Below are 24,707 nucleotides of genomic sequence, written 5' to 3'. Positions count from 1 at the left end.
GATTTATGTTTGTAGCTACATGTTTACATAAGTTTAATGACATCATGTTCCGAGAAAACTGAAGTATTTGTGGTGGACGTTGGTCACAGTAACTTTATTTGATTAACTTTAATTGTTTAAAAATTAAGCACTGCTTTAAAAATTACATTTACTTCACTGTTCCTAAGAAGGAAGAGTATAAAGTAAAAGTGCTGACAAGTTGACATGAACATCTGCAGTCAGACAGAATGAAGTCATTAGTTGTATTATACAATAATAAAAAGCTGCTCTTTAAAGAAGTGGTTATGCAAAACTTCTGACTGTTTAAAGACTGCAATGAGAGGAAAGAGGAGACAGTCACAACTGGTTTGCATTCAAGTCACGATTTTTCAAGACCTCAGCAAACTGACCCAAGACAATGGAAGTAGTTCATTATATCCCAGCTCTCACTCACTTTCAAAATGCCCATTTGTCTTTATTCTTCTCTCCTTTTTTCTTCCAGTGGACCATAGAAAACTTGAGCTCATACCTACATTCCTCAGTTGGTATTTTGAATGCCGCCATGACAAAGGGAACTTTTTAGAAACCGCAAAACACGGTGGAAACCCAATTACTGAATAAACAGAATCTCACACTTATAATGAGCAATACATTTGCTTTTTTCATTCATAGGAGGAACTCTAAACAGTGTTAAACACTGCAGGCTTTGCGGTCTTCTAACGCCCTGTGTGGTCTGTCTGGACGAGCTGTTGGTTTCATGAGAGGAGGTTGATGGGGCAGTTCTGGTGAAGTCATGCGTGTTAACGGGGATACGTAACCATCATTCCCCATGGGCAGCCGTTTAGAACACAAGGTGGCACGCAGTTCCTCTTCTACCCAAGTCTCATTAACAATACATGAGCACTTAACGTTCTGCTGCCACTGGAAGACATCTATTATTGATGATGGGCAGATTGCTCCCTTGAATAATATAGGGCTCTTTTGTGTTGTTGTGGACCATGAAGCCTGTCTTTGGAGGTGTTAATGCAGGGGAAATCATGACCCGTTCGACTTTGTGGAGAGAACTCCTGCGCCCTCTTTGCTTCTTGCAACTTTTCTGAGATCATTAAAAAGAAAAACAAGTTATCTAACTGGATTTCTGCAAACAGCATAGAAGTTCTCTTCTAATTGTAGTTAAGTGGCCTCTTTTTCTTCTCGCCTACAGTCCACATATGTAATGAACTGACTGTCCTGGGTGGTTTAAGGGGCTGTTTAGATGGATATCACAACAGTCTTAATTAGTGAAATTCCATGCCTGTGGTCCAGCTGTTTTCTTCAGCATGAAATTCAGCAGAAATTATAATCAAGAACCAAAAACACCCTGAAGGAGGGTGTGATGGAGCTCTTTTTCCATTCGCTTTTTCTCTTTCTTTCTTTCTTTCTTTTAAGTCTAAGAGGCCTAAACTTCCCGTCCTCTTCGCTAAAACCTGGTGACATCATTGAGCCGCTCATGGAAATGTGCATTGCTCCTGCAAGACTTTGTTTGCATTTTTCTTTGCACTTCAGTCCCTTCGGACAAATTCAAAGGCTGGCCAAGAAGCTGAGTCTGGACTTTTTAAATCAGAGTAAAGCAACAAGCTTTTACCTCAGTGAAATTACCTTTTGCAGCCTCTTGTGAAATGCATGAGAATTTGTCCACTACCTTCTGTTCATTTAATCAAAATGTCCAAACAACATAAGTTCTATTAAAAAATACCTGGCATTTTAAATGTTGCTGTTATGCAGCATAAAATTAAATACATTTTTCTCAAAGTGCCCATGCTTTTTTGCTGATGTTACCTTAAATGCAGCGTGATGCAATGTGAGAATAAAAGCTCTGCAAAGTTTTAAAGATCAAAGTGCCCAACAAGCATAGAAGACAGTGAATGCAGAACTGCTAAAATGAGGCTGGGTGATTAATTGAAATCGACGTTAAGAATCTATATATCAATCTAAATTTTCAAAGTCGATATTTTTTTATTTATTTTTCCCCCTCAATTACTTTCCCCACTGCATATGGAGCCACGTGACTTGGTTTTTGGCAATGAGTTTTAATTTCAGTTGTTCAATGTTAATGTTCAATAAATAATCATAAATAGCCGTTGCCTTAAATTATTTTAAAATCAAATAATGCACCCTTCATTAAAAAACCTCCCACTTGTATTAGGCATGGGGCAAAAACCATTTAGGTAAACAATGGTTTGGAAAAGTCAGGTTTTAAAACTTTTACATTTTCTAAACTGTTCCTAAGGTATGTGTAAGATTTTTTTTTTTTAATTGTTTTAGGACAACAGTATCTTTAGCGGAAAAGATATCCAAATATGCCATTTTAAATTGTAAAGAAATCAGTGCTTTAGAAATTATTAAAGACAGCAGAAGTCAATGATTAACTTAAACTATTTAGCCTTACAGGTTTACTTCTCCAAAATATTATAAAAGTTTCCTAAAATAAAATATTTTTTTGTGTTCAAAGAGAGAAAGTTATTTATTTATTTATTTTTTTTTTAACTTAGTTAAAAAAAACTTTTATTTTAGAGCAGTAATTATAATACCGCAAAACCGTGATATTTTAATCCAAGGTTATCATACCATCAGAATCCTATGTCGGCCCATGCCTAACCTGTAATATCTGAGCACATTTACTGTACAAAACTTGTCAGTGAACTATGAGGGCAAAAGCATAAAATAAATGAAATATCCATTTATTAATCGAAATTTAGAAAAAATTTTGATTTTAGGCCAAATCGCCCAGCCATATGCTGTAACATGTCAACAATTCTGTCTTCTCTAACTGATCTGTGTTTCTGCATAATATCTGGTTGTTAACTATGTTGGCCGCCCATACAATTTGACTGCTCAAGAATAAAATTCTTCACACATTCTCAAGAAAAGGTTTGCATTTTTAATCGTGATTGACAATGTCTGATTGACCAGTGTACTCCAAGGACACATGTTTGGTTGTTTGTTGGGTAAATAATAGCACAGGTTGATTTGGCCTAAAATCAAAATCTCAATTAATTGAACTCGATTAGGATTAATGAACGATCCTTTTTTTTCTTTCTTTTTTTTTTTTTTTTTTTTGCCCTCATAGTCACTAAGTTTTGTACAGTAAATATGCTCAAGTATTACAAGTGAGATATTTTGAATGAATGAAGGATTACTTGATTTCAAAATAACTGTGCATCACTAAAAATAATCAAGTAAACCTTGGGCCCAGTAAACCTTGGGCCATGTGTAGACTGTAGAGGGTCATGTAACGCATCAAACAAAAGTATAGTGTATGACAGTCTTTTTATTATTTCTTATTTTCATCCTGCTTTCTTTCTCCCTATCTCAGTCTGTCTCTTTGATTGCTACATTGTGTTCTTCCCTCACCTAAGCTGTCACTCATGGTATTAGTTTAGGAGAAAGCGCTCTTGTGGTTTCGCGGTACACACAGACAGCAGGAGCTGAGAGGATCACGGCTCGGTTCAGCACTGGCTGCTCAGTCAACCCTCTGGAGATGTAACCAAACACTTGATATTATCCCGTTAGCGGCTGTCACTCTTTGTCCTTCAGGGCCTGACTAAGAGTAATTACTTCATCACACTTCCACATCTTGACCCAGAGTCACGGGTCTCTCTTATATCTCATGGGACAGAGGTTTGTGCCTCAAGTGATTAATCGTGCTCCACATTCAAACCTTGTATAATTAGATCCTGTATGTGCAATTAAAGCGTTTGCACCTTTCAGATTCCAAGCAATTCAAACAGTTTTGAACAACTGAATTTGAGTTGTTTTTCTGAAAGCTGTTGGAGATAAGGGAATGAACGAGAGCTCCTCCAAGCCCTTAGGCCTTTCCTGAGGCCCTTGAAGGAGCCTGCTTATGTGTACTCTGTCTGTTTGCGTGTGGTTAGCATTTTAAACCTTCGCCACAGGCACTGCTTCATAATTGAGCTAAATCTGATCCTTACTGTTTTATTGGAGTCACTCCTACTCTTCTTTTGGACTTGAATAAAGACATTTGAATGGGTTTCTTTGCCTGTAAAGGTGTTTATAGACTCATTTAAGATCTGACTACCATCCACAGCTAAACTGACTAGACTTGAGTCAGTAAATCACCGTTTTGTCAATATTTGTGTTGCCAGTCAGTGATGGAACATGGTTCTGTTCCAAATTAAAGAAAAATCTACATTGTTCCTCTATTAAAAGTTTAGTTGCAGTGTCTTTCAGTGAACATCCGAGACAAGCCAGCATTGCTGTTGTATTACATCATCTGGATTCGCACATCATCCAAACAAAAGTCAAAAACTGTTTGTTTCTTTGCCAAGTTTTTCCCCCTCTCCTTTCTGGAGTAGAGCAACCAGTAGTACGTTTAGATATGATTGATTTTTTTTTTTCAGGTGTTTTTTTTCTGTTCCTCATTTCAAAAGCTGTTGTTCTTGTGGAAAGCACCTCGAGATGAAAGTTTTACACTGATGTCTGATCAGCTTTGATGCCGTTTTCTCATGGAGGCGTAAGATTTGAAGAGGTGAAACTGGTTCAGAATCAGCGTCAGAGTACATGGATATGAAAGAGCTGCAATTGTGGTTTAACCGCATGGTTAAGATCCTCCCTCAGCGCCGAAATACTATGTATTATACCAGCCAGACTGGAGTGTCTGGAACAAGAGCTGGTGTAAGAGGAAACACCTAATGACAGCAGCAACAAGACTGAACATGCCTGGTGCAGTAAAGCACGTTTACATGGTTTAAGCTAAATGTCTAGATTAGGGCTTTTACTGTAGTTAAACACTTGCTGCATGAAGTGTACGCATCTCAGAATATAGATGTCTTTGTCTTCCTTCTTGTCAACCACGAAATGTCACTGCTGCTACACTCTATCAGCTTGTTTTTTAGTACCAACGTGAGTTTTGGGTTTCGGACACTGCATTAGAGCTGAAGATCTTTGCCCGAACCAGATGGGACCTGATGAGTTCGGGCTTAGTTTCTATCATTTTAGAAGGGGCCGGGTTCAGGGTAGTGCTTGTATTATTCTTTTAATATTCAGATTTACTGTCGATTTAAGGCTAGATTGTAAAGAGAAGTGGCCAAACAAATCCCACAGAGTCTTTATCTTAATTTTGTTATTGCCAAATACTAGTCATAATTTAGAATTGATTTTAATTTAATTTAAGAGACTTATTTTTACTGGTGTTGGCCAATTTAAAGGCTAGGCCTATTTAGAGTGCTGAAATGTTATGATGTTACAGAGGAATTATTTCTTTGTTCCAACTTCTTGGTGGCCTATATGTTTCTTATATGTAAATTATGTTAAAACGCATATAAACGACTCATTCTTGAAAAAAGGCAAAAGAGCTGTGTGCATGTGCACATTTGAATAATGTTGGGCTGTAAACGAGTTTGGGCTTTTAAAAAACTGTCAATAAAAATGTACTTGTCAGGCTCAGTCCCTGTCGTGCCTAACTTTTATGACTCGCTTACAGCTCTACACTACATTGGACAGTCCCATATAAAATTGTTGAAGTCCAGTGTGTGTTGGCTTTTATTCAAGATCTCACTGAGATCACATCAAATAGTCTGACAAGTACACTTCAGTGGCAGATGAAAGATTTCTTGTTCAAGTTTGTGAGAAGCCATTGCTGTTGTATCGTTAAGGGTGCTTGATGTTACAGAGATAACTGCTCATGTAAACGTTTACTTAAAAGTCAAGAAAAGCCTACAAAGCTGTTACTAGTGAACAGTGTTAAAACAGGTGAGGATCTTTGTTTCAGCTAGTCCTGCCTCAACCGCAGATACCAAGAGTATTTGAAATGCACTTGATTGGATTGCTTTCATTGCATAAATGCTTGTGGTCGACTCAAATATGTTTGAAAAGCCACAAGACCACTAACTGTACTTTCTACCCACTGATCTAATGTATGATTGGTATGGGAAAGAGCACCAATACAACGTATTTATACTTTACCCCATTGTACAAAAACACACGCATTTCCTGTTTTACATTTTTTATTTCTATTGCTTAGGAGAATCCAAAAAGAGAAACGTTCATGACAACATTCAATGACATCACCACATTGAAATGGTCTATAGGATTTTAGTTATATGATGTTTTAAATTATGTATATTTTGTGTAGTTAAAATAACTATTAACTATAGGATCTACACATTTTGGTGAATTTTAATGCTTAAATAATAAATTAAATAAATTAATTCAATATTTTTAAGTCCTTAATTGAGCATTTATACAGGTTTGGGATGCATTATTGTCTGAATTTACATTGTTTTAACTTAGTTTTAAAACATCTTAAGTAAATGGCTTAGCAATTGGATTGAGTGTCATTGAGTGTTACGTTCATTACAAAGACGGATCATGATGCATTCATGAATGGTTTTATACATTCATAAAAACGCTCGCCATTTCGAAGGTGCTGTGAAATGGTTGCTATTGTATGCAAGACAGCTGTATTCAGAAAGTCATTTTTTTTAGTCAAACACTAGTTTATTTCTATAAAACATTTAACTAACTAGATTTTTTGTGTGTTTTTCCACATAACTGATATAAGAATGTATATAAATGATTTAGATCCCTTTTGCAACTGTATTTAGTGCCACCCCCTTGTAATTGGATTGACAAAAACACATGTTAATACCAGGTGTAAACAGGGTCTGTGTGCCAAATGAGTTGATACTCAATCTTGGACTCCAGCAAGTGTTGCACACTTGTTTTGCCAAGATGTTCCACCTACATTCCTTCCACGTGAGAGCATCTCTGACTCACCTGAGAAGGCCATATATCACAGGCAGTATACTGTTAGATCCTGAGATTACTTTGCTGAAATCTAGCTTTTCCAGACCTGTGCTTCATCAGTTTGTCGACTTTCTCAAACTCTAGAGCATTACTTTAAATTTTACTCGGATAAAACCAACTCTGGATACACTTAATCCATCACACAGTTTCCTTAGAGAAGACTAAAGTACAACCGAAGGAAAAGGAATGTGCTAACGGAACAATCTTTCACCTCCCTCTACAAAGTTCATCTTTCACATTGAGAGTGCTAAAAAATCTGTAGGAACAAGTTTAGAACTTATAGCTGCTGTAGGGGGTATTTATATTTTTATTTTTCCCCCTCTTTAACTGAGACTTGTTTGGTTCACACAGAGGTTTCAAGACCACAGCGGTCTCTCACCCCACAGACTTCATGTCTCCTTTCTTTAGCTTTAAATGCATTCGTGAGAGTACAAAACATTGTTAGTGGAGCTCCAGGACTGTAATCTGGGTCTATTTTTATCTGTTGGTGGTAATCATCATCTTCTACATGGTGTTAGTTGACCTTCCATAGCCGACTGCTTTCTCATTTACACACATGCGCGCACACACACACACACACACACACACACACACACACACACACACACACACACACACACACACACACTCTGCTGCTGTAACTGATTCTACAAAAAAATGGCCTCTTTTCAAGTGTGTCGCCACAAAACAAACAGCCCACGAAAGGTCAGCTTTTAATGAGACTTTCTTTGAATAAGGAGGACGGTCAGAGATGTTATATCTGGACATGTCTGCAGTATCTGCACCATATGACTCATCAAAGTGGGAGATGGACGAAAAGCCTCCACTAGAATATGAACAACTGCTGTGGCACTAGATTGCATCGGATTTACAGATAGATATGCACCTGCTCTGAGCAGACCCAAGGCAACTGTCTTCAGATTAAACACCTTACAAACTTCACACATTATGGGGGATTTGCCTGTCATGCATTGACACTTTTTCTTTTGCTAATTGTGTTTGTTACTAGATTCTTGCCTTACTGACTTTGGAGACTTTGGAGTTTTTCACATCCTTGACTTCCAGAGTGGTACAATACAGTAATACTGTTTGGCCTTCTAAACATTAAACAAAGATGTTGATTCCAGATGCCATTGCCAGTAGCGTCTTCACATGTCTCTTTTCTCACATTACCTGGGTTTACCACGCTTTGCGGGGCCTGAAAATCATCCTATGAAACCAGAGCAGAGTAACGACTTTCTGTGTGAATCTGCTATGCTAAAGGTCAGCGCACCTTTGAAGAATCCTGCCTTTCACTGCAACACAGAGGGTCAAAAGTGAAGCTTTTAACAGTTTGTTCTTTCATGTTGCACAGGACTGACTGCTACCCTCCTGTTACGGTTCATTTCAAGCTATCGGGGGTGGGGTTAACTTATCATATCTGCTCACTGAATTACTTTAAGGTCAGCACCCCAGTTCGTGTTGAGGTTCTCAAGAACAATGGTTTATAAATGCAATCCTGGAGTACCCACCCTCCCCTCCACCCGGAAATTGTTTTCTAAATCAAACGCATTTTATTCAACTTATCAGCTCATTCAGTGCAGATTTGGTTGTGGTCCAGTAATACACTATGGGTGTCCAGTCTTGCTCCTGCAATTATGCGAGTTCAGTCTGCATGATTTTTGCAGTTGTTTTGTCACAGATGTTTTCACACTGCATGACTATCTAGGGTAGCGCTTCATCGTTGTTGTGTTCTCACTGCTAAACGGATTGGCGACTTTAAAATAGGAAGAATTGCTGACAACTTTGTTTCGGTCTGCAAATTACGTCTCTCAACTAAACACGCGAGAGGTGACATGGAAGCAACGCAAGGTCATGTACTATATCTATTATTAACTACAAAACGACTGAAAAGAAGCCATTTTAAATTCTTGAGTCTCTAGATACCCATACTAGTGGATGCTGCTCTCTTATTGGCTGTAGTTAATCACTGATGTTATTTTTAATCAAAACACATTTCACACGTCATGATTTGAATCGCCAATTGGCATGCCAAATATTTGTTGTGTCTCTGATAGTTCATATTAGCCCCTTTCACACACTGATACCAGTAAATAAGAGCATTTACACATCCAATCCAAAATACCAGTAAATTCTGACATTATTAACCAGAAATGAGCTTTAAATGGCTGGGCTTGTGTTTGTAAACATTTGACTACATTACAAACTCTGTGGATGGATCAGTGTTGTGAACAACTTCGAAGAAATATAGAGAAACACTTTCGCATGTCGATGTACATGAAATTTGTATGTGCTGGCGCTCGCGGGCTGTTTCACGGGCACACACAAAGCTTGAAGGTAAACAAACAATGGCTTGTCATAAGCATCTTATCGATAATTATTTACACAGTTGGCATTAAGATGAACAAATAAACGTGATCTGACTAACACCTAGCAGCTAAATATGTCTGGTAAAATATTCAAATTCTTTTATTCTCATAAACCGCGTGGACGTGAATGCGTTTGATTGTTCTGATTGGCTAAAGCAGATGTCTCATGTCAGCACGTTCTAGACGTGCACGCGCTCTTTTCAGCAATCTTCCTTCTGCATTCACACAGCGCAGCATTCCGGCAAATTACCGGTAATGTTACAACTTCTCTTTCCGGAAAATAGCCAGAATGAATTTACAGGTATTTTCAAAAAAGGGCCTGTTTACACATACAGACCTTCCCGGAAAATTGCCGGTAATTTTCCGGAAGGGTCTGTATGTGTGAAAGGGGCTATTGTGTGATTGTTACTCACATGAACGAGCATCGTTTTTCCATGTGATTACGGGAATTTGTCAGCGATTTTTCTCAAAAGCTTTCTGTGAGTCAAAATCGGGGCTAAAATCATGCAGTCTGAACTCGGCGTTTGAAAGATATAAAAGCTGTCACCGGAGCTCAATGGGTATTTATTTGTAATTAAAGTGTTCAGTTTCATACCTTAAAGGCGAATTTAAGGTATGCGTACCTTAAATTAATCTGGTTTATTCTAACCGGGATGATTTTGAGACGTTTTTCGTCATTCATACCTAAGCAATATTCAATGGCAATGGTTTAAGTGAACATGCAAATCCACTCTGTTAGTAAGCACTTACTGAAAAACAGAAATTCACAAGGTGGCGCTGCTGAACCTTATGGTTTTGGCACTTGTTTGTTATGCTTTAGTCACCCTTGTGCTTTTGCCTGGTATTACACAAGCATTTCCACATCTGTTTTACCTCCCCTACAGTGTGCGCACACACCTGGTTCACAGATTGCGGGAAAAAGTTACATGCTGTGAAAGAAAATTAGGTGAAATGAAATGAAATTCATGAAAAAAAAATGTATTCATGTTTTTTTTAAATAATACACTTATGCCTGGAATTTTGTGCATACTGTGCATGCTCATTGCAGTAGACGTCAACGATAAACATGAGTGAAATGTACTTATACCTAGGGCCAGACAGTATCTGCAGACACTTTTTGCTATTTCTGCAGAACATTTGTAAAAAATCTGAGTATCATAACTAAAAACTTAAAATGACAAGTCATTAAAAAAAACAAAAAAACAATTGAATGTTTACAATGCGTATTCATCTAGAAATGCTTATTTGGTTAAACAAAGCAATTCTCACTTTTAATATATCTACTAATAAACAGAAAAAATTACTTTACAAACTGTATTGTAACGAAATCAATTGAGTGACCCTTTCCTAACCCTTTCCTGATGAAAAAAAGTGTTAAGGCACTGTGCAAGTGACAGTTTGTGCCCTTAATTTTTGAATGTGTAGTGATTCAGTGTTCTGAATATTACGTGTCCAAACCCAACTCATATTTGCTTGGAAATTTCTAGGGATCCTGAAGAGTTTGATTAGTTGGTTTGCACATGTGTTCAATTATAATTGGAGACTAAATCTGCAGGATACTTAATTTGACACCTCTGCTCTAGACTTGAAATCCTTAATGTAAGGTAAAGCCTTAGGCTAGTGAATATCCGCTGAAGAATGCAGAGGAACCGGTCTGTGACAAGTCAGTAGCAGTCTCTGTAACATGCATGGAAAGCTTCTGAACTTCTCAAACAGATGGAAAAATAAATCAGTAGCCTCTGTCTCCACTAATTACCCAACATTACATCTGCAGCCCGGGTAAAATTGCAGTCCTAATGTAGGCAAACAACACCTGGAGGCGTTTTGTAGTCCTCTTTCTTGCTGTTTTAAGAGGGTTGTCCATAAACTCCCTTCAAAAACTAAATGGCATTTATTTAGCTACTTTTGCTTTACAAAAATCTTTGTAGTTTTCCTACTAATAGAAAGTTCTTAGGGGCCTTCAGAAAATGACTTGCTATTAAAAAAGGCCTTATTTGTTGCTAACAAACACAAATCTCTATTTAGATTTTACTGCATGTTTAACAGCACATGGGTTTGTATGTTTGTGAAGAATTTATGGCAGTCATATTGCAAGATTAGATCAGCGTGCAAGGGTCGATGCGCATGCATGCTTAGTTTAGTTCTTGGAACAAATGGAGCAAATGTAAAATACATTTGCATGTATGACCTCTGAAATTTAATTGATTCTGCTTATGTAGGGTGCGCATGTCAAACTAAATGGTACTTTGGCTAATTGTGAAAAATCTGTGCATCAGACCGTGATGATATTCTAACAACTCAAAACGGAATTGAAAAGTTAAGATGCTTTATATTCATTGTATTTATTGTGACTAAAAAATGTAAGAAAATTGAGGTTTCTGGATCATATTTAGAGGATATTTTATAATAATATTTGTTACAAAGCATTTGCGTTTGCATCTCCATCTCAGGTTAATTGATTTTTTTTTCCCTGAAAGCACAGAAGTAATTTCCCTCTGCTCTTCTGTGCTTTGTGCACATCTGGTTTCATTTACCCAGCATTGTTGTTTATCCAATTCCTAAATTGAACAGTGACCCTAAGATGTCTCGTGTATCATTCCATCTCATCATTCACTCAGCCATGTGTGATGCTGCCTGAACGTCGTTCGTCATGACCCAATCAAACGTTATGAATCAGGGTCTTATTGTCAAGTTGGAGGCTAAACGTTCAGGTCAGGAGCAGATGGCATCATTGTGCTTCGTAGGACATGGCAGTCCGCAGGCGAATTCATTAACCTCGGTGTCATCTGCCCGATTGGAATGTGCGTTTGCTCGCTCCGCACCGGTTGCCCATTCATGGTGAGGACACTGCCTGTCCTCCATTTTCTTTTCAAAAAGGGCAAATGCACAATGTCTAAATGAGCTTCAGGAATGCTTTGCCTTAGTGTTTCAGAAACTATTCAAGTTTTCAGGCCTGTGATTTTCAGAATGATTGTTACAATGACCATGAATATTAAAATAATGTTTAAAAAAGCTCGTCTCAGATTTGTCAAGTAAACTTGTCTTTGTTTAGTTACAATTTTACTGGTATTTAATGTGTTGATATCTGCTATTGAAAGGAAGAAAATGCAAACAAAATTGCATTATAAAGATCATCAACGGCCTTGTGGATCATATTTAGACATTTTTTTCTATCAAATTCATTCACATTTCCCTAAAAGACCCAGATTTCTAATGTTTAAAAAAATATATATGTTAAGGTTTTTGTTTTTCTAAAGCAATGATGGATTATGCCAAACTACCCAATATGTTTTTCAACCAATAATGTCATTATTCTATACGTTCTTTTTTTGCTTCATTATGATAGTAACTTTGATTTTATGGCCCAAAATGTTCTACTTAAAATGAGTTTTTAATAGATCATCACAAAAATGAGCCTTTGTAATTTCACTCTTAAACCCACAATTTTTTCACTAGCTGTCCTCCTGTTTGCAGCATGTTTTTGGCGTTTTGCCTGCTTGATTTGTGATAGCGTCTTAAGGAATTAACATTTTCTTGGCACCTGTGTTGGCGCTTCGCTAAAACAATATAACGTTGTTGTAGGCCATCTATCTAGTGGCTGACAGGTCTTGTTGCTTTAAGCATATCTATATCATTCTAAAAATCCATGAAATTGGGAGATAACAGAATGGACTTTGCAACTTAACGTTCCCAGGAAAGCACCTGTTTTTTTTTCGGTTGCATGTCAGGGAAAATCTCTCGCCATGGAGTTGGTTAATTTTCCACTGCGAACGCGGAGGGGTCAGAGTCTCTTCAAAAGACACAGGCAGGACCTTTCTCACATGCCACGCATTCCTATCTGCTTTGTAAAGTTTAGGAGGGTTTTTTTGTCAGCAGAGGCAAGAGAAAGAGCTTTATACACAAACTCCCAGTCCCGTGACCCCTCCTTAACATACATACACACTCCAGTTTGTTTAGGGATTGCCATGGTGATGTTCCAACAGTCAAGAGATGGATCATCACACCTGCAATTTTTAGATTCATTCCAACAAAATACAAGGTTTTCTGTTGGTGAAGGACAAAGATAAGTGTTAGCACTTGCAAAAAATGTACAATATCCCAAGATAATCGTGATTTCGTACAGACTTTTTGAGCAAGGTCATTGCTGTAAAAGCCCCTTATAGAGGTTCACTCACTCTCCAGTTTCATTGGCTTCAGGACACAGGTTCATTGGAACTCGTGTGAGATGAAGAGTTTTTCCGAGCAATTCATCAACAAATTGCTTGGAAACTTTTGACAGGTGCAATTTTGCCCCCATCACTTGGTTGCAGTTACTCTGTGTGGTCCACTCCCAGCAGAATACAGTATTGCTGCACCTGAAAAGATTAGCTGGTTTATTTATTTATTCACCTTGTAGTCTGAATAGAACAAACTAAAGGGATTTTCACAACAAAAATGATAAAAATAAAGGGCATTTTAACCATGACCTAATTAAATTGGCACCTACACCAACCTTTCAAATAGTGTTGTGGAAATTGCTTGTTCTAAATTTAGGGGGAATATAAAGTTGTATTTTTGTCTAGTCTAGACTAGGGCTGTGTGATTTTAATTAAATCAAATTGCGATTACAATTAAAAAAAAAAAAAAAAAACAGCTAATCAAGCTTTTACTAGATATACTAGAAACTTGCTGGCAGGTGTGTTGAAGCAAGTTGAAGCTTAACTCAGCAGGATACTGGCTCTCCAGGACCAGGTTTGGACACCACTTAATAGTTTTCATTAAAATTGAAAAATGAAAAAGTTGTAGGGCTGCTCGATTTTGGAAAAAATCATAATCACGATTATTTTGGTCATAATTTTAATCACAATTATTTAAAACTATTATCAGTTAAAGTCAAAATTATTAGCGCTCCTGAGAATTTTGTTTTTTTTAAATAACTATTTCCCAAATTATGTTTAACAGAGTGAGGAATTTAAACAGTATTTCCTCTTAATATTTTTTTTCTTCAGGAGAAAGTCTTATTTTTATTTTTTTTTTATTTTAGCTAGAATAAAAGCAGGTTTAAATCTTTTGAAACCCATTTTAAGGGTCAATATTATTAGCCCCCTTAAGCAATATATTTTTTGATTGTCTGCAGAAGAAACTACTGTTATACAATGACTTGCCTAATTACTCTAATTAAACCTTTGAACTGCACTTTAATTTGAATGCTTGTCATTTACTGCATCTAGTAAAATGTTATGTTCTGTCATCATAGCAAAGATAAAACAAATCAGTAATTAGACATGATATAACAAAACTATTATGTTCAGAAATAAGTAAAAAAAAATTCTTTCCATTAAACGGAAATTTCATTTCTCGTCGTTTGATTAATGCTAAAAGAGGCGCCAGCTTTTCGCACCGTCACTAATGGTTTCTCTTTCATGTGTCTTTTGATTCTCAACTCGTTTGTTTATTACTCAAATGAGGTTTAATATGAATAATCCCTAATCACCGCATTTTGACACCTATTTGACCATTAAAGCGCTCATGTTAAGATTACTTTAGATGTCTGCGCTTCTCTGCTTGTCTCAGTGTGCGAATGAGACCGAATGCTGACCGCGTGCTTGTGTGTGCGCATGTTGCACACACACATAAGCACGTGGTCTTTCGCGCTTTTGGTATATGATGCAATAATCATTTATCTCGATTAATGGTTTTTCATAATCGTTAGAAGCCATAATCGAAATCGGATTTTCGATTAATTGCCTAGCCCTAAAATGTTGTTGCCATTTATTCACTCTTCACTTTTAAATCTGTTTGACTTCTTTTGTTAATCACAAATACAGGTGTTTTGAAGAAAGCTACAAATCTGTAACCATTGACGCATAGTATTTGTTAAATCTATTATGGATCTCTATTGTTGGATGTTTTCAGCTTTATTCAAACTATATTTGTTTGTTCAACATACACTTGAAAGTTTGGAACCACTTGAGTAAAAAGTTTGTACATTTTCATTTTTGTGTGAACCATCCCTTTAAGATATTGTTCCCAACTCATTTACAAATGGACAATGTTTTATACATACAGTGCTAAGCATAGAAGTACACCCCTCTAAAGTTTTTAAATTGATATTTTTAATAGGAAGCTATACATTATTAAAAAACTGTGCATATACATTATTAAATTAGATTAGTCAGTACTGAAGCCAAACCTGGAGCTTATCTAACAAAATGATTTGCGATAAATGTCCAAAGACTAGTACACACATTTATGTTATAGAAAAATATTTTTTTTAAAAATTCTAAATATTTGGTGACTATTTTAATTAATATATTTGTTTAATAAATATGTTTTGTTTAAATGCACCAAAATACATTGTCTATATTCACTGAAATGGATAAAATATTAATTTTCAAAATGAGATGTACTCAATTATTCTAAACACTGCAGGTATATTCAAATGCATATGCGCTCACCATAGTAGTCAAATACAGTTGATTTTATTTAAATAAGATTAATGTTTATGTAGTTAATTGCATTTGAACATATGGTATACTACCTGTGATTATGAACCCTTCTGACTTAAAGGGTTAGTTCACCCAAAAATGAAAGCTCTGTTACTCACCCTCATCTTTAGAACACAAATTAAGATATTTTGGATGAAATCTGGGAGCTCTCTTCTTCTCCATAGAAAGTAATGGTCCCACGATATTCACGACATTCAGAAAATGAACCTAAAACATGGTCAAAACATTCCATGAGATTTTAGTGTAATTATACTGTAATCATACAAAGCTCCACAAACACTTTTGTGCAATAGAAAAAAAATAGTTTACTTTGTTAGCCTATATACTCCCTTTTTTGTCAGGTCATTAATGTTTATGTATTGTAGTCAGTACAATGTATTCCAGCCTGATATCACGTGAAATCGTTAGTATTTTACGTTTTGCCAGTTTAGTGGCTAATTCGTACGACTTCGTACGATTTCAGTCGTACAAAATTGTACGATTTTAAAAAGGAGGCGTGGCACCTAAACCCAAGCGTCATTGGGGGATGAGCAAATCGTACTAAATTGTACGAATTAGATCGTACAAATTTATACGAATTAGCCACTAAATCAAAAAGTTACGAATTGCCGTGAGATTGTGTTGTGTATTCCCATTTGAGTCAGCAGCACAACACATAGGCAGCATATTGCCCATAGTAAACGTAGTAGAAGTTTACTATTTATTGGTGCACAAAAATTTAATACAAGTTTTAATGATAAGCAAATATCTCAGGGGTTCGAAATTAGGTGACTAATTAACTAAGAAGAAGTTAACTAATACTTTAAGATATTGTTGTCATGCTATGGTAAGTTATATTTTTCAAGTATACAAGATATATTTTCTGGTGTTATTTGCTGATTTGTTCATTCATATGATTAATTTATTAATCTGAATGTCACACTGAACACTCCCATGAAAGTGATACAGTGTAATTAAAAAAGATTAAGGAGGATCGCGACGTGATTACTGCAGAGAAAACATGTTACTACCTGGTCAAAGCCAAATCTTGGTGGACGTTTGTGATCAAATCACTGAAAATGTTTTCATACGAGGCAGAAAGAGGCTTTTATCTTTTACTCACTTGCTGGAGTTAAGCAGCAGCACCCATTGTAAACAGAATTCATTAATAGCGTTTTGTGTGTCTGCTCTTTCATTATCAGGATGAGGCAACAGTGTTTTACTCCTAAATGGATTTCTCTTCAAATCAGTTTGAATTGGAGAGGCGGATTAGGACGTTGATTCGAAAGTTGTTGTTTAAAACCGCTCACTCCACTAACAACGTGGTTACTTGTAGCCTTAACTCAGTTTAGTGTCATTTGTGAGCACCTTGCCCTCTGCAATCGATAAAAGGTGCTTGATGCCATGCTGATTGTTTCACAAGTAGATGCTCTGTTAATCCTGTGCCGTTTCCTTTCTAATGAATGTCAGGCAAATGGCAGAGATCACATTTGTTAACACTTCCTTGATGCATTCCTACGTTTCATTTGTCTTGATTACACTTTAATGAGCATTGTAACACCAGTCCCTAGAGGTTTTAGTCTGGCTACATCACACTTTCAGAATTTGTTTGTGCTTTTTAAAAAAAATTTAGGTATAAGAATGACTAAATATTTTGGGTTCGAAGCATGGCAACTTCTGTTTTGGGATCTGGTACTGATAGACGAATGTCATGGTCTGTTACCTGTGAACAAAAGCCATGACACAGAAACTTTAGGCGTTTGTTTGGCGTTAAGCTTCAGTGACTGTGTTCTCAGTTTGTCAGTGATGCAGTAGTCCTGTCAGTTGTCTAATGAGGTTTAAATCGGTTGGCTTTTACTGAAACTGCATTGTTTAGGATTAGTAATTGGGTATGAGTAAATAAGTAATGATTTTATTCGCAAAAACAACTTGGACATAATTGTAGTATGACACGAAGGTAGCTTTAGTCATACAAAGCACGCTTGAAATATTTCATATGTTCAATCTGCAATCCTTTCATGAAAGTGTAATTATGAGTGCCCAGAACACAATGTAGCATTTCTCACTGCACTGTGTAATCTTATAAGGCAGTCAGGGTGGTTCAGTGTAAGCATCACTGAGGTGTCTGTAGGACATGTCCCAACTTGTTCAGTGAATCACAGGAACACCTCATTGAGTGACCTCCTTTCATCTTTTGTCTGATTGTTCAAAACTGATGAAAAAATCTTGTGAATGAACAGGAAAGAGGCAAAACCAGTATGCATCTGATTTCTTGGATTTAGGTGTTGGTAGACAAAGTATTTTGCTAATGATTTACAATAAGCTTTGATTTGGTCATATTTGCTGAACTAATAATGAACAATATGTCTATAGCATTCATCAGATAATGTTAATCTTATTTATATTTGTCAATTTTTTTGTTTTCCTTAAGTAATGGGGTAAAGCTTAAAAATTTAATTCAATGTATTAAAATGAATAAATAAATAGTCACATTTTTACTTCAGGTAGTTTATTTCAAAACTGCTAGTGCATTAAAATATGTTGTTTAACTCGCTGTTAAAATGTTTAATGTTGAAATATTTTGTTCCACATACTCTGTAATTTGAGACAAATGAGACAGGTTGGAACTTAAAACTGACATTTGTCATACAATGGTGACACTTTTGGAAATATTTTATTCAATTTACCAATTTGTCGTTGAACCTTAATCTCTAAGCAAATAGCATATTAGCAAAGATGAATAAATCATATATTTAATATGTTAATCTTTTTATTGCTGACTGTACATTATTCTGCTTATTACATGGCTGCCTAGATAAATAGCCATGAAAAAATAGATTTGAGCTATAATTCATTTATTAGACATTGAAGAGATGGAAAAAGCTAAAGAGAAAACCTATTATATATATAATAATGAAAAGAAAATATTTTATTGTTTAATTTTTGGAATATATTTTTATAAATATTTAAATATATTTATAAATATTTATAAAGGGTTCAGATGCAGTAACCTCTAAATGCAGTCTTAAATGTTTTCCTAAAATAAGCATTTTTCCCAGCCTCATGTGTTTCTGTTATTTCACTTGAAAGGCAATGAAAAGAACCTTTCCGTCACTATAAAAGTGAGTAGAGCCTACATACAGGATTTTGAGAAAAATGCTGTTTTAGAAGAAAATGCAAATGTATTTATCCCTAATTGTAGATATTAACCTGAACAGTAAATAAATCCATTACAGAATTCATATTTTGCTTAATTACAAATTCTATACATTTTATATATTAAGATTTTTTGCTTGCAGTGAATTTTGGCAATTAATGATTTATTACTATAAGTTTAATTAATACTGGAACTGTTTCTAATAAAATTAATTACTATTTATTAAATCAGATTTTACAATTTTTAAATAATTAATTTACAACTAGTTATCAACAGTTCTGTTTACCTGCAAAACCTTCTAGTTGTGGTTTTCCTCCACTGCACATTAAACATCACCTTATTGTAGTTTAGTGTAGATAATATTTGAAATATTTAAGTTAGTTTTTATTTGCTCCACAACTCTCTTGTCTGTCTACGCTTGGGCGATCTTTAATCATCCAGTCAGCACACAAAACCACCCCGAGTGCCAAATACCACCTGCTCAGTCTGACGGAAACAACAAGAGGTGGGGTCAGCAATCATCTTCTGCGTTTGAGAGGCGGGCTTAGAACCGGCATCAAGTGTAAAACATGCACCACCCAGTTTCGGTTGATTTTAATCTCATGCTCTTCCACTTTCGTCCTCTGACAGCATGCAAGGCAATGTTGACTGAACTGCACCAAACATTTCAACTGCAGAAATCCTGTCATCTGATCCCTGTGCATCTTCTTAAGAGCCAGCAATTCATTTCTGCCCATATTTGTGTTCTTATTAGCGTAATAAGATTTATTAGAGAGCTCTATGGGATTCATTCTGATGTGTCAGTCGTAGGTTTCAGAAGTAAAATATTCTGAGTATAAAAACAGTTTTTCATGGCAGACTTGTGTAACTGACCTGCTCACTTGGGAAATCGTTTTCCTCCTTGGGTTTTTCCGTCTCTCTACTGTCTAATAAATGAATTATAGCTCAAATCAATTTTTCATGGCCATTTATTTAGGCTGCCATGTAATAAGCAGGATAATGTACTGTCAGCAAGTCATCATCACAAAATAAACACGAAATTGATCAGAGCTCTGATGCAAAAGCTGAGAATAAGGATTATATCTCTGCAGTTTTTTGGTTTTTAGAATAAATTGATTTCACTACTTAATATATGTCTTATTGCGAGATTTCATGTAGGTTTATTACAGCATTTTAATAGGATTATATGCAGTTAGCCTGACATTATTGCACAATAAACACTTTTAAAGTGATTTAAAACACCGTATACAAATGGATTATACTAAATAGATGTAAAAATGGGTGTTAAACCTAAAAGTGGGTTGAACCTGCATTAGATTGGAGAACATGGCAATTTAATGTTTCTCAACTGACCAATGAAGACACATTTATACCAAGATGACACAAAAAAAATAGTATTGAATTTATTTTTTCTCCCTCCATCAGTTTTTTTTTTAAACCTGCTCCAAATAAAGGATCTTATAATGAAAATGTTTAGCGATGCTTATTGATCACTTAAATAAGCTGAGGAGTTTGAAAGGTCCTTAAACCATATTTAAATGGCTATACAATGATATAGGCTTTATTAGATACTGAGAAAACATCTGTTGATAATACATGCTATAGTATATACATAGACCATATTGAGAAATGTAACCAAAAACAATGGTCCTAACGTATTTTCTGGTTTACATAAAGTTCTATTACTTCCGAGAATCCAAAAAGAGCTACGTATTGATAAATAATGCTATGATTGAATTGCCTCTTACAGTTATGAAATGTTTATGGGCTTATGGCGACATCATTGAAATGGTCTAGGCCTATAGTATGTATTATAGCATAATGTAAATAATTAAGGACCTTTCTAATTTTTCTTTGTTTTTCAGAATATAATTTAAAGATCTAAATATAATATAATATGATTAATATAATATGATTAATATAATATAATTAATATAATATAATATGATCAATAAATATAATATAATATAATATAATATAATATAATATAATATAATATAATATAAGCCATCAAAAAAACTTGGAGTATGAATAAATATCTTGTGTAGATTTCAAGAAGAGGGCAGTCTCTCTCTCTCTCTCTCTCTCTCTCTCTCTCTCTCTCTCTCTCTCTCTCTCTCTCTCTCTCTCTCTCTCTCTCTCTCTCTCTCTCTCTCGCGCTTTCTCTCTCACTCTCCTCCCTCCCGTCTCTCTCCTTCTGTTGGCTCAGTCAGTCCGCTCAGAGGACGGTCAATGAGACAGACGGGCGGGTCGTTGGAATCTTCCTTTTCGGCTTCAAATGCATCCGTCCGTGGATGAGTATGTCCCTGTCGGATCTATCCGGGATTAATATAGCCCTTATCGAGCAGATATATTACCATAAATTCTTCATCGACTCTCAGTGAATCGCAGCCGGGATTACCGTCATCACCATCACCATGGGTTTCTACGGCACTTTAAAGATGATCTTCTATAAAGTAAGTAAACGCTGTTGATCGTGTTCGGATGCAATGCGGGTTTTTTTTTATCGATACCGCCATTCTCTCGGGGGGCTCGGTTTCATAGCCCACCACCGCTGACGCGACGCGACAGCAACGCTCCTGTTATAAATCAAAGAAGCGGCGTAAACTGCAAGCGCGTGATGTCGAGTCGTACAGCGAGATGTGTGATATTCAAATACGACGCGCGCGCTTGCAATGCACGCAGCTCCGGTGATTAGAACAGCTGCATTCGGGTTTGTCGCGTCGCGCTCTGACCGCGCACACACGGCTAGATCGGTGCTCGTCTTTAAGGGTGCGTCGGTGAAATATGCGACTCTTCTTACGGCCACTGCGGAAAAATCTCCAGCTGACAGAGAATCGCCATACGCTATATTTATTCACAGTATACTTTTGAGTCTCCTTCCCAACAACCTCGTATGTTGAAATGGATGTGATGCGCTTGAATATGGGGTGGGTTTGAAGAACATAGGCTCCATCAGTATTTCTCCACCATCTGCCCATCCTAATACACACACTGCACCTGCGCTCTCTACATATACATCTATTCATCATCTATACATCAGCACTAAAGACTTATTTACTTGTATATCTGATTTAGTTAGTCTGTAAAAGGCTTAACTGCTTTTTTAATCTGATTGACTGTTATTTGATTCAGTTGAAATGAGTATGATGCTATCATATTTGATACACATCTTCCTGCACCATTCAGAGCAAACCTGTTGGTAATATTAATTCCTGCTTTGCAGTGTTGTATGCTGATACACAGCAGAAATCCTCCTTTTATTTCAGTATTGTTAATATAAATGTATATAATAAAGAATATCACAACATTGAGGATGCAGGATATGTCAGGGGTTTTTGAAGTGGTTTGAGTCGTGTCTGTGTGGTACAACATGGGCTTCTACGCTGCCTGTTGAAGGGTGTGTATCCTCCACTGCTGGCGGCATCAGACCACCCGACAGTGATTGGGTCACTGTGTCATTGCATTTGACGGAGAAAACCGAGCCACATCTGGGCACAAAGCACACACTTTTCCCATTTTTAATTTGTGTGAAGTGGGTGTTTTAAATCGGAGGGGCTTATCAGAAGCTGGCAGTCGCTGCAGTTTTCAGGGTGTCCTCTGATCAGAACAACATTGAGTGAACTGCAGTGACGTTGACGGATGCTCCTGGCAATCTCGCTAATTGTTTGGTTGTAAAAGGCAAGCCTCATTAAAGATGTTTGATGTCCTTAGATGGACAAAATATGAAAATAGATCCATATCTTTCATGATACTCTTTGACTGATCTTACTTTCTCTCCCATCACTTTTAAGTGTTTATTTGAGAAGCACACCTCACTTTTATAGTTTAAAATGCTAGATCTTTAGATAGACTTGCGTTCTTGACCATTGCATATCCTAATTAAAGCACATATGAAATTTATTCATTCATAAATCTCAGGGTTTATTTACTAAACCAGGTTATTTGCCAAGACTGGACTGGTTTCCATGAACACAAGCATTCCTGTTAACCACAAACCAAGCCATTTTTGCTCTGTGGTGACAGACACTGAGAATGATTACACAGTGACTCATCTAAAATCAGATGGCTCTTGCTGTGAACCCTAGAGAGAAGCGACAGTCTAATCCACTCACTGAAATGAATGTATAACTAAGCAAATGAATGCTTAGTTTCTTCACACTATTTTGTGTTAAGTGCTTTTTACCAAGTATGCTTGACAGGTTTAGGTATTAGTAGTGATTAGCGAGTGTGGCATTCCCTGCATGTTTTGCTACACATTCTCAGGGAGTAACCTGAGAGAGTTTTAACACTCTTGATTACACACAGGCTATTTTGCAGTTAAATGTATACGGTTTCATACATCCTCAGGTTCATAGCATCTTTTTATTTATCTATTCTTCATTCAAGCATTTTTACATGCAAAAGCTGCAATACCTGTCCTATCAGTTTTCCTACATTTGTGGTGAGATCAGCTGGAGAATCAGCTGTGAGTGTTTACTAATATTCTAATACCAAGCTGTCCTGTTAATTGAAGGTGGTTGACTTGAAAGGTGTTAAACTAAACGGGATTGTGTTCTGATACTAAATGATTAGTGCATTCATTAAAAAAAAACACAAATTAAAATTGAAAAAAAAATTGAAAAATTAATTAAAAAATAAATTTTGGTCTGAATATTGCATCTTGTCAACGTTATAGCAGTCCTCCGACTCTCACAGCATGTTTTCTCCTCAGAAATGATCATCAGACACACCCTTCAGTTCCACTTCACTCAAGTGTAGCAAACAGCTGCTTCACCTGACATTTGATCAATTGCTGCAAATGTGATTTTTGTGGGTGTTTTGACCAGTTTTTTGTGAATATCAATACCAGTAAATGTCAGTTCCACTGTATACCGTGTTCTAAATTAGCCACAAAAATATCCAAACTATCTTACCTGGTCATTTTAATAGAGTTAAATGTTAGTTTTTTACTAACTTGAACTGTCCCTATATTACAGTTGGCTGTAGTTTGTCAATTATTTTCAGAATTTGAAAATACAGATATTTTTATATAATATAAATTAGGTGTAGGTGTTACAATTGTGTAATAATATATATTTTTTAAATCATCATAATAATCAGTTTGTCATTGTAACAAACTGCAATTGGTATTAGCAAGTCAATTGGGTATATGCACAGCTAGTGTTTATAGCCAATGATGAACTTCTGGTGAAAGCTTTATGTGACTTTTCAATTTCATAAGAATTCTTTTACAGCATCGACATTATAATGCAATTCAAATATTATCCGTTAAATAGATTTCAGCACCCATTTAGTTGTTAAAGCTTTAAAAAAAGATGAAAGACTGGCGCCGTCATTAGCAGCAGGCTAGTGCAAACATTCCAGGTCTTTATACTGGGGTCTTTTCATATTTTAAAGACATTCATTCATTCATTTTCTTTTCGGCTTAGTCCCTTTACTATCTGGGGTCACCACAGCGAATTGAACCGCCAACTTATCCAGCATATGTTTTATGCAATTAATGCCATTCCAGCCACAACCCATCACTGAGAAACATCCATACATGCACTCATACACTACGGTCAATTTTAACTTACCCAATTCACCTGTACCACATGTCTTAGGACTTGTGGGAAAACCAGAACACCCTTAGGAAACTCATGCAAACGCGGTGAGAACATGCAAACGCCACACAATTGCCAACTGACACAGTCGAGGCTCGAACCAGTGACCTTCTTGCTGCAAGGTGAACGTGCTACTGTGCCAACGTGTCACCCCATTTTAAAAACATGGCGCGGAAAGATGTAATTTAATGCAGTGACTCTTTTTTTTGTCTGATACACACTTTATATCATATCTCAGCCAGGCAGTGAAGATGAAGTTTTATAAAGAAATCAGTTCTTAAACGGGGTGCTTTAGTACGGATGACAATTAACCGTGAGTCCT

The 24,707-nt window shown here is 36.3% G+C and overlaps 1 protein-coding gene across 8 annotated transcripts in view; it reads left to right on the top strand.

Moving 5' to 3' along the window:
• fbxw7 (F-box and WD repeat domain containing 7) overlaps nucleotides 1-24,707 on the top strand; it is a 286,374-nt gene that overhangs the window by 204,447 nt on the left and 57,220 nt on the right. For 2 of the 8 annotated variants that reach the window (XM_068219144.1, XM_073951527.1), the window contains exon 1: nucleotides 20,991-21,235. The exons of the other annotated variants lie outside the window; for them this stretch is intronic. In XM_068219144.1, the coding sequence (XP_068075245.1) occupies nucleotides 21,197-21,235 (39 nt within the window). In that variant the 5' untranslated portion in view covers nucleotides 20,991-21,196. Of the gene's footprint in view, nucleotides 1-20,990; nucleotides 21,236-24,707 lie in introns of those variants that run through there. 8 annotated transcript variants of the gene reach the window in all.

The sequence above is a fragment of the Danio rerio genome, chromosome 1, assembly GCF_049306965.1.
Source record: "Danio rerio strain Tuebingen ecotype United States chromosome 1, GRCz12tu, whole genome shotgun sequence".
Classification (NCBI taxonomy): Eukaryota; Metazoa; Chordata; class Actinopteri; order Cypriniformes; family Danionidae; genus Danio; species Danio rerio.
This window is presented reverse-complemented; position numbering and strand designations above follow the sequence as displayed.